Source organism: Eptesicus fuscus, chromosome 12 (genome assembly GCF_027574615.1).
Source record: "Eptesicus fuscus isolate TK198812 chromosome 12, DD_ASM_mEF_20220401, whole genome shotgun sequence".
Lineage (NCBI taxonomy): Eukaryota > Metazoa > Chordata > Mammalia > Chiroptera > Vespertilionidae > Eptesicus > Eptesicus fuscus.
The window spans coordinates 33,607,586-33,617,310 of record NC_072484.1 but is presented as its reverse complement, the minus strand read 5'-3'; the positions used below and the strand labels follow the sequence as shown (position 1 = coordinate 33,617,310).

The 9,725-nt window shown below is 46.8% G+C and overlaps 1 protein-coding gene across 1 annotated transcript; it reads right to left on the bottom strand.

The window, feature by feature from the left end:
* Positions 1 to 2,027: 2,027 nt before the first annotated feature.
* BPIFA1 (BPI fold containing family A member 1) lies at positions 2,028 to 9,438 on the bottom strand. The gene is made up of 9 exons (XM_008149770.3): positions 9,172 to 9,438; positions 7,542 to 7,687; positions 7,195 to 7,354; positions 5,619 to 5,726; positions 5,176 to 5,325; positions 4,213 to 4,297; positions 3,546 to 3,609; positions 3,085 to 3,159; positions 2,028 to 2,143 (listed from the first exon to the last, which is right to left on the bottom strand). The coding sequence occupies exons 2-8, from the start codon at positions 7,669 to 7,671 to the stop codon at positions 3,119 to 3,121; spliced, it is 738 nt and encodes a 245-aa protein (XP_008147992.1). The 5' UTR covers positions 7,672 to 7,687; positions 9,172 to 9,438; the 3' UTR covers positions 2,028 to 2,143; positions 3,085 to 3,118.
* Between the last annotated feature and the right edge of the window lie 287 nt (positions 9,439 to 9,725).

Below are 9,725 nucleotides of genomic sequence, written 5' to 3'. Positions count from 1 at the left end.
CATTTTCACTGACATCCGTCTAGAGAGGCTTTTTTTTAGTATTAAAATGTTGTCACTCTTTAAAAGTCATAAATGTGTTCTCATTAACCTGCCACCTCTCAGACTGTTTTGTATCCAGGGGAGTCTTAGACTAGTTAGTTACAAATTGAAATTGTTAGGGCAGGGGAAAGACCCATCTGTGAGCTACAGGAAGAAGTCCAGGGAGCAGTGGGAAAATGTTCCGGAATGGGCAGTGGAAGTGTGTTTAGGCAAGAATGCAGTTTGGTGCCATGGTCATGGGGCAGCAAGACCAATTCTCATGGTCCCAGGTGTGTGTGCCTGCCCTTATCCACATTGATTTTTGGACCCTCAGCCAAGGAGGACTCTCAGTCTTGACCTAATGCCTGCCCCACAGGAACATGAAGGTAGCTAATGCTTGGATCCTCCCTGAGCCCAATCAGGCCCTGATGGCTGACTCTCATTCGGGAAGGTCCTCTGTACTTCAGGTCACTAAGTAGACATTCACAATGGTCATGCAGCTGTTTATGGAATTTACTCATCCTGAGCTCAAAGATCTCATACTTCTGTGAGTGTGAAAGATGCCTCCTCCTTTAAGTCCTCACCAGGAGATACATGCTGTTTTCCTACAATTGCAGTTCTGAACTCCGAACTCTGGGACTGTCCTCCCATGATGTCACATTAGTTGGTGGCAATAATAGGTGCAGACAGTGGTGGGTCTGGACATGGTGACAAATATTGGGCAGGGATTGAAAAACACTACCCCGAATCAACGCGGTCTCCCAAAGAGCAAGGGACAAGTTTTTCTGTGAAGTCTGAGGCGTTTCCGTTCTTGATTTGCCTTTTTGTCACTCTCTGACCTTGTGCAAGTCATTCTTATAAACTACAAGGCTCAGTACCCTCATGTGTGGAGTGAAAGGGTTGAGCAAGTCCAATAAGGATCTCAAACTATGATAGCATATTTATTTTTTATTTAAAGGGACAACCTTCCCCATCCCGGGTAGCCCTGTTCTTCTTCATTCTTGCATTCAGTTTTTCATAAATATTATCTACATTAACAGTCTCAATATCCTTAAAATCTTCCTCTTCTTAGTTCCTGTAAGTCTCCTTCCTCCAAAATGATGACACTCACCTGTGGCCTCAATCATCTTTTCATAAGCAATTCCAATGCCCCTTTTCTATCCCTACCTTCCTCAAGCCTTTCAGCAATGAACACTTTGGACCAGTTTATCCTTCTTCCTACACTTATTTTTTTAATCCTAACCAGAGGATATGTTTTTATTGAATTGAGAGAGAGAGAAAAGGAGAGAGAGAGAGAGAGAGAGAGAGAGAGAGAGAGAGAGAGAGATCCTGACAGGATATCAAACTGCAACCTTTTGGTGTATGGGACAATTCTCCAACCAAACAAGCCATCTGGCCAGGGTCTTATATTTCTTTCTTTTCTTTTTTTTTTTAATCTTTAGATTCCTCTTGCTATGAGAATAGAAAAGAGGCCAGTATGACTAGATGCCAGTAGCAAAGAGGAATGATAGATGAACTGTGTAACTGTCAGTTTCCTGGACTCTCTCTTGGGGTCGCCCAAATACTTCTGTGCAGCATGGGCACAGCTAAAGACATAATCTTCCTGCTGGAATCAACTCACCCTCCCACATTTCCAGTTACCTTTGTGCTCCCCAACTTGAGACATGGACAGGAGCCCCTGTCCTCATCTACACCTATCCAAGTCTACCTCCTGAACATTTCTCAAATCTGCCATTTTTACTTCTTGTGTGGTAATGTTGCCTGAAGGGTTACATCTACCCCTAACCTCTTGTCCTCTCATTCTAAGGACCCCAGAGTAGCCACTCTGAAATTCACATTCATTTGAACAACTCCTGGTCCTGCTGAAGATCATTAAGATCTCCGATGTAAGGCCCCAACTCTGTTCAATGGCTCCAAACACCCAGGCCCAGAACCCTCAAGTGATAGTGAGGAATGACAAGGCACTCTGTGCAGACAAAGAGCAATTTTATTTGGTGAGAAATATGGAATGTAGTGGGAAAGGAGGGGAAGTAGTTTCCTTGGAGAAAAGGCTGCTCTGGTCCCCAAACAGTATCCAGGACATAGATAGCCTTCTGTGAGTCCTCAGAAGCAGCAGGAAATGGTTCTGTTGGGAGAAGACCCCAATCAGAATTGGGTCACTGACTCTTGTTGATATTGGTCATCACCAAACCCTCCAGAGAAAGGGGAGGAGGCTGAGACCCTGGGGCTAGGGGTCTTGTCTCAGCCACAAAGGGAGCCCAAGACTGGGGTGATGAGGCTCCTTGTGCATGTGTTTGAGTGAATGTGTGTTTGTGTATCCATGGGCACTTGTGTGTGGAGAGTTTGCATATGTGTGCACATGTATGAATGTGATGGTGTGAGAGTATGTGTCTTCGTCTGAGTGATCATGTGTTTGGGTGTGAGTGTGCATCCATGACCATGCATGTTTCTGTTTCCATCTCTGTCAGCATTTATGTAGACTTTTCTGTGCAAATCTGTGCTTGTCAATTGCTGGGGGCTAATTCTGGCAGGTCATAAATGCAAGAAATTCATCAAAAGGTTGGTGAACCTAGAGGCTTTAGCAGGGCTGAAGATACATATTATTGTCTGCTGCCAGACAGCTGAGGGCTTTTACCCAAACCTGAAAATCTACATGTTATTACCTGCTGCTGGCCAAACAGCTGAACAGCCGAAGGCAGTTCCCCCAACCTGATACTTTACTGCTTACCAAACTTTACCTTTGATATGTGTGTTTGCTTTGCTATAGGGAAAAATGTGGAAATAAAAAGCTTTGGGCCTGGAGATTTGGAGAACTCAGCTACTAAAGCTAAGCTTCCCTGGATCCCCCCAAATGCCTTCCAAGTTTATATTTCATGTCTAGACTCTTTATTAATTTACTCACAACCCTTCTCAAGATTCCTGAACCCTTCTAGATGTAAGATAACACCCTGGCAATCAATGTGGGTTGTTTATCTCTCTCTTTGGATGTTACTGTCACAGCCCCTGCTGTCCCCAGGAGAAGAGCAGTAGCCCCCCAAATCCTGGGGAGTTGGGAGCAGCACTCACAGCTCAGCAGAGGCCAGGTCCCTTTCTGGAAGGCTTAGGCCTTAATGACAAATGTCAGCCCATGGATCAGTTTATCTGGAAAATGAGAAAATAAGCATGAAGACCTGAGTGATCATCTCAGTGTGAAGGAGTCTGGGATATTCAGCATTCCTCCTAAGGCCTAGGTTCAGGGAATGGGAACTCTGAAAGTCTGAGCAAGCTCAGGCTGGGGTTGGCAGGGACAACGCCTCCTTTCACCAACCAGCTTAGTTGTTCTCAGTGTCAGGGTTGATGGAGGGCGGATGGGAGAGACAAGGTCTATACCTCAACATTCTCTGTATAATTCAAGGCAAAAAGAAACCATTTCTGGAGAGAGTTGAGGTTGGAGGGATCTATCTGTCCCATGGTGTGTGGGGACAGAGCTCCTCGGGGGCAGGCACTGTTCCTGCAGCATGGGAGAGGGCTTGGAAGCAGGTACTTACCGACAGTGTCATGCACCAGGGTCATGTCCAAGTTGTGGAGAACCGAATTGACCAGAGGGCACACCTGATCCAGGGTGAGAGAGGGGAGTTAGACAAAGTGGTACCTGGAGGGGGACTCTGGGAGTAGCACCGTTTTGGGATGGATTCTCTGGGGTAGATTTTCTATTATTTCTCCATGACTGAGAGTCTTTGTTTCTAAGCATTCCCACAGATATATGCTTGTACCTCCAATGGGCAGAAGGAGAAACCGAAGGCCTCTGTGTTAAGTGTCCACCCACACAGTGAGCCAAGGTTCATTCTGACATGACCTCTGTCTCTAACAAGGTGTACTTGTCTGCGAAGGCTGCACATCGGGCTAGAGGAGGTGCCCAAGCCCTGGCTGGAAGAGTGCTGTCTGCAGCCGTAGTGGGGGGTGAACTGGGAGCTTCTCTGGGCAGGCCAATCCATTTCAGCTATAGCGTGGACATGCTCAGGGTCTCGCCCAGAGCAAGAACCAATTAATGTATTTGAACGGTGGAAAGAAGAAACATGGATCAATGAATACATAGGCATGAATGAAATTTACTTATCCAAACCGAAGGGCTCAGAAAAGCTCACCCCAGGGGCCTCTTTCAGCTTGAGAAGCTCTAGGAGCCCAGGGCCAGGAGCCCCCACTTTACCCACTTACCTGGTGCTGCACCAGCTCAGGAAGGACCTTAGTCAAGACCCCAGTGAGGTTGTCAACAAGGTTTTGAATGGGGAGGGAGCCAGCTCTGAAAGAGAAAAGCCATGGGCAGTGCATGGGTCTGGGGTTGGTATGGAGAAGCTTTCTGAGGGGTCACTGGGCCCATCACAGTCTCGGCATTAAACTCCTGAAACTGGGCCTCATCCATCCACACCCACATACAGGCAAACACCAAGGAGCCGCCCAAAGGGAGTGACACCCTGCACAGCAGTGCACACAGTGGTCCATGTAGAATAAATACATAGTTACATTACACAGCAGATAGTCAATGAGACTTTGTAGGGCCCATAAATGGATGAACAGTGCTTAGTGTGTAGTTGTCATGAGGATTCAACGAGATGATACATGTGAAGCACGATATATGTATTCAGTAAATGTTAGCCACGATGGGGATGACTCCTGCCATATTGTGCATGACTCAATCTTGTGACAAGTAACTGAAGTAAGTAACCCAGGTAGGCTCTGTAGCTATTTTACCCCTTACCAGGACTCACACTTATTATCTTAGTGGGCCATCAATCCACAACTGCAATGCAGCTCGATATACAGTTTGGGAAAGTACTGTCCAAGTTCACCCAGGAAGCCCTCCACCTCTCCCGATTCCCTCTAGTAGATGGAGCTTGAACTCAGATTTTGTGTTGCCTGATCCAGCATAAAATTGGTCAGCCCAGCTTAAGAAGGGATAAGTCACTATTTATCCATCTATTTACTCCCATCCATCCATCCATCCATCCATCCATCCATCCATCCATCTTCCTTCCCTCCTATCAATCTTCTCATCCTTTTATTCTCCCACCCTTCCATCCTTCCACTAATACATTCTCCCATTATTCTATATTTCCAACCATCTATCCATCATCCCATCCTATTGTCTCTGGGCAAGTGAAGCCAACCCTCTGGCCTTACCCATCAAGCAGGGAGAGTTCCAGGCTGCCAGGAGAGTGAGTGCAGTCACCAAGAACCAAGTGAATTCTCCCCTGTTCATTTCTCACAGCTAATATTTCTGCAGTGATGTTCAACTTCACAGCCAGCTTCAACAGACTTCCGACAAGGGGCCTGCAGAGGAGATAGTGGACCCACCACATTCCAAGGAGGCAGAGGCTTTTCTCCTTGCCAGGAATGCCAGCCTCACCTCATCCTTAGCTGTACTCATCTCATTTCTCAGTAGGGAAACCGAGGCTCAAAGAGGTCAAGTAAGTTTCCCAAGTGACCTAACAGCAAACAAACTGAACTTGGAGGCATATGTCTGTTAGACTCCAATGCCCACCCCGCTCCCTTTTTAGCTACCCATGGTCGTCAGGGTCTCCTTTGGTGAGCTACCTTCCCATCCCTACTTGGAGCCTACTCACGTTTTCACATTGAGGACCAAACCCAGAGGGATGGTAAGGTAGAGACGATGGCCATCAGGGCTCTGCACAAGGCCAAGTTCCAGCAGTTGGGGATTAGTGACCTGCACACTGCACAGGAGGTGAAGGGAGAAACATTAGCCCCAAACCTAGAAATCACCTTTAACCTAATCATACCCATCCCCAAACCTAGAAATCATCTTTAACCCAATTAGACCCATTCCAGAGGTGGAGCTAACCATGAGGTGGGATGGGGGAGACAGGAGAGGAGTCTTGTGGCAAAACCACACGGGTTCTGAGTTAGATCAGTCTCCCTAATCTCTGCACTGGGCCAGATCCTGACACACCCATGGCCCTCTCCTCAACTTGAGTCTGTGAGGTGTTCTAGGATAGAGATTGAATTATATTTGCATTTTTCTGGATTGCATGTGCATTCTGTATGCCAGTCCAGAGCCTTACAAAGAAAGAAGCTACTCCATATTGGTTGACTTTATGGAATGATGAGCAGGTGAGTAGATAAATACATGAATGGATGCAGGGAAGAGTAAGTGGTTAGATGGAAGGAAGGATGGACAAATGGATGGGTGAGTGGATGAGTGGATGCTGTATGGGAAAGTGGAGTAAGTTTTTAACAATCATTTATAGTTGGAATCACTCATGCTGCCATGACTTTCAATGACAGGTTAATTAACAGTGTTTGTCATGGAGACTGAGAAGTAGGAAGTCAGGGAGAATGGAAAGAGGATGGGAGGAAGCCTATTCTTTGAGCCAGCCACTGTGCCAGGTGGTTGCATCTTTTCCAGTCCTCCAATAGTTTTCCTCTGTGGATACCATAGTATTTATCAATAGATAGAGAAACTGACTGGGACTGAGAAACCTAGAGGGACTGAGTGCTTGGTCCTCAGCCAGCAAGTACACGGCGCATTTGGAAATCAAACACAAGGCTATCTGACTGTCTTTAAGTTAGGGTCAAGCACCTGGGTGGGTAAGAATCTTGAAAATTGCTTTAATCCAGCCCTATCAAGGACCCAGGCTATGCCAGCTCATTGCATTAAGCTTCCCACTATTCCTTCTTGCTTAGCGAGCTCTCAAATGTGTCATGGGAAACCCATATGAAATAATTCCATGGACATCATATTGACAATGTCATTGAGGAGAGTGGTTACACTTTCTTGCTTACATCAAAGGCCACCTGTGTTCTAAGGGATTCCAAAGGTGAGAACAAAATTACCACCATGTAGTGGGAAACACCTTGACTTTGGAACTAAGTAAATTAAGTTAGATCTCTCACTCTGCATCACTCTAGCTGTGTGAGCACAGGCACCTTTCTGTGCTTCAAATTTTCTCTCTGCAAAGTGGGGATTATTAAATCAACCTGTGGGTTGTCATGAGGATTACAGATGATGCTCGGGACTCAGGATATGTTTCAGGACTGAGGGTAATTGCTGGTTCAAGAGGACTGGTGTTCCCTGCCACACTATGAGAAGGGTCTCAGACCAAGTCCTGGCCTCGTATTCAGTCCACCCATCTCCCAGAGGTTCTCTGATGGGGATCAAGGCACTACTTTAGGGCTACTCACTCAAGGATGTTGTCCAGAAGAGGGATCACTGAAGTCAGTCTCCCAAGCAGGCCACCAATCAGGTTACCAGAATTGCCTCCTTCAGTCTTCAGGATGTCCAAAAGTGGAAGGTTTGTGAGACTATCCAACAGACCCCCAGAGAGTAGACCATTGCTGAGAGCTGGAAATGGGTATAGGGGTTCTTAGTGGTCAGATCTGACTATTTCAGATCCTCAGTCACTCTTCCCTATTCATCCCTGCCCTCCATGGTTGGACACACACACACACACACACACACACACACACACACACACACACACACACACACACACCACACCTGAAGGAGGTTGTCACAGACTCTCACTTACCACTTGTCAGGCTTCCAGCAAGATCTGTGGGACCTGAGGGCAGGGCCTGACCCAAGGGCAGGGCTTCCAACAGGGCTGTGGTCTGGGTCAGCAGCCCACAGAAGACAATGAGGCCCCCAATTTGAAACATCTTCTCTCCTTGGTATCTGTGGACAGAATGACAGGCCCACTGTGGCATGGATATCAGAGAGAAATTTATCCACCACCTGCCCCTGGCCCTCAGAACACGAGGGAGAGAATAGCAATAGCTGACACTACTCAGAATTTCCTCTGTGCCAGGCATCAGGCTAAGCTCTCCACACTCAGTAACTTCTTCCTCTTAACTACACCCTAAGATGTGGCTTTAATCATCTGCATTGCTCAGGTGAGGAAACCGGGGTCTAGAGAGTTTAGGTGACTTTCCCCAAGGTCACAAGTACACGTGGGGACAGGATTTGAAGTCAGATCTGTCTGACCCAGAGAATTCTGTTAAATTAAGTCCCATCAGATTTACTCTCTAATTGGCTTGCTTGCAATGGCTTGAATCATTGCCACTAGTTCCTACTCTTTAGACAAAGCAAATGAAAAATTTAAACAAGCCAAGTAGCTGAGGAACTGAACTGCTTTGCCATCATCCTCCTTAGATCTTTTGGTCCGGGTCCAGCCTGCAATGGTTTGTGGAAGCCCTTGCAAGTCACAAACCATCAGAGAGCATATGGTCATAGCTACCATCTCATCCAGACCAGTGCTGGGGAAATCCTGGGCCATTCAAAGTCTTCATTTCACAAGGAGAATCAGGGGACCAGAGGAGGGTAGTGATAGCCTCAAGGTGGCACAGCAAATTGCTGAAAGAGCTGTGATTATAAGTAAGTTTCTGAACCTGCCCACTCTTCTCTCTCTCCCTCTCAACCTGATCTGGATGGACTTCTGTGGAACCCTGACATCTGGCTGCCTTTTGCATCAGCCTCCTCCCAGATATCACCAACCCTCTCAGAGGCCTATCTGGCAGCTGACAAAGGTGTCTAAAGCTGGAGCTGGTACCTATACTTTGGAGACGCCTGGCTACTTGGAACACAATTCCATCAACTGGCCTATGTGGCCAAAGCACCATCATTTCTGTGACCAACTGAAATTGAAACAGTTTTTTGGTCCAAAGAGCCCACTGTGGCCTCACTGGGGATTGGGCCTTCTGAATGTCTTTTGGGAAACAGACCTTTTATGAGTCTACTAGTCCCAGAAAAAAAACGCATCATTATGCATAAAATTGGGTGGATTTTAGGAGGCTTGTGGATGATGGTCTGAATCCATAATAGCAACCTCTAGTTGAAACTTGAACCGTAGAGATTTTTGACTTAGGATATGAAGAGCAAGCCCACGGGAGATTTCAGCAGTGTACACCTACAGTCACATGCCTTCCAATAGCATCAAATTCCCTTTTCTACATTAAAAAGCTTCTATATTGACATTACTGGTTTGGTTGGGAAGCAGAATGAATGGCCATCCTCATGAAAATGGCCAGTCCTGTTTCCTTTAAGCAGACCCCCAATGAAGTGATCCTTAGTGCAGTCAGCCAGTGCCTACCCCACAGCAAGGAGCCTGGCACCCCTGCCACTCAGGGCTGCAGAGCAGGAGCAGAACAGGCCGGTCTCACCTGGGCTTCTCAGAGGTTCTGGCAGCTGTCCTGGTCTCCTCTTCCCTCTTCTGCTTGCTTCTGCTAGGGAGGCAGCCCCTTTTATAGTGTGGCTATAAGGAAACGTGCAATCGGATGATGGGTTTCTAGAGAATTCAGAATTCTGCAATCTGGTGGTGTCTTTCAGGGCTCTCCAAAGTAAATAATTGCCAACCATATTAGTAAATGGGTCGGTTAAGCCATTTGATTAACAAGTTAAACAGAGAAAAACCTGAGATGGGGATGTTACTCAAGACTTCATGGTTTCCTGAGCGGGGCTGAGGCTGGGGACCCACGTTCCAAGGTGACCTGGACGATCAAATTTAGAACACGGGGAGAAAGCACCAGCCTTCTCATATCTAGGCCCTTTCCCATTCCTGGCCCAGTTCTTTTTCTCCAACTAGAGGAATCTTGTTCCTAAAGTGTCAAAAACAGTCAAATTGCCTCTGATTTCCCTTTATTTGTGGGCTCTCCATTCTCACCATAACCCTGAGAGAGAGGGATTGCTGCTCCTCCTTTGCTGAGGAGGAAACTGA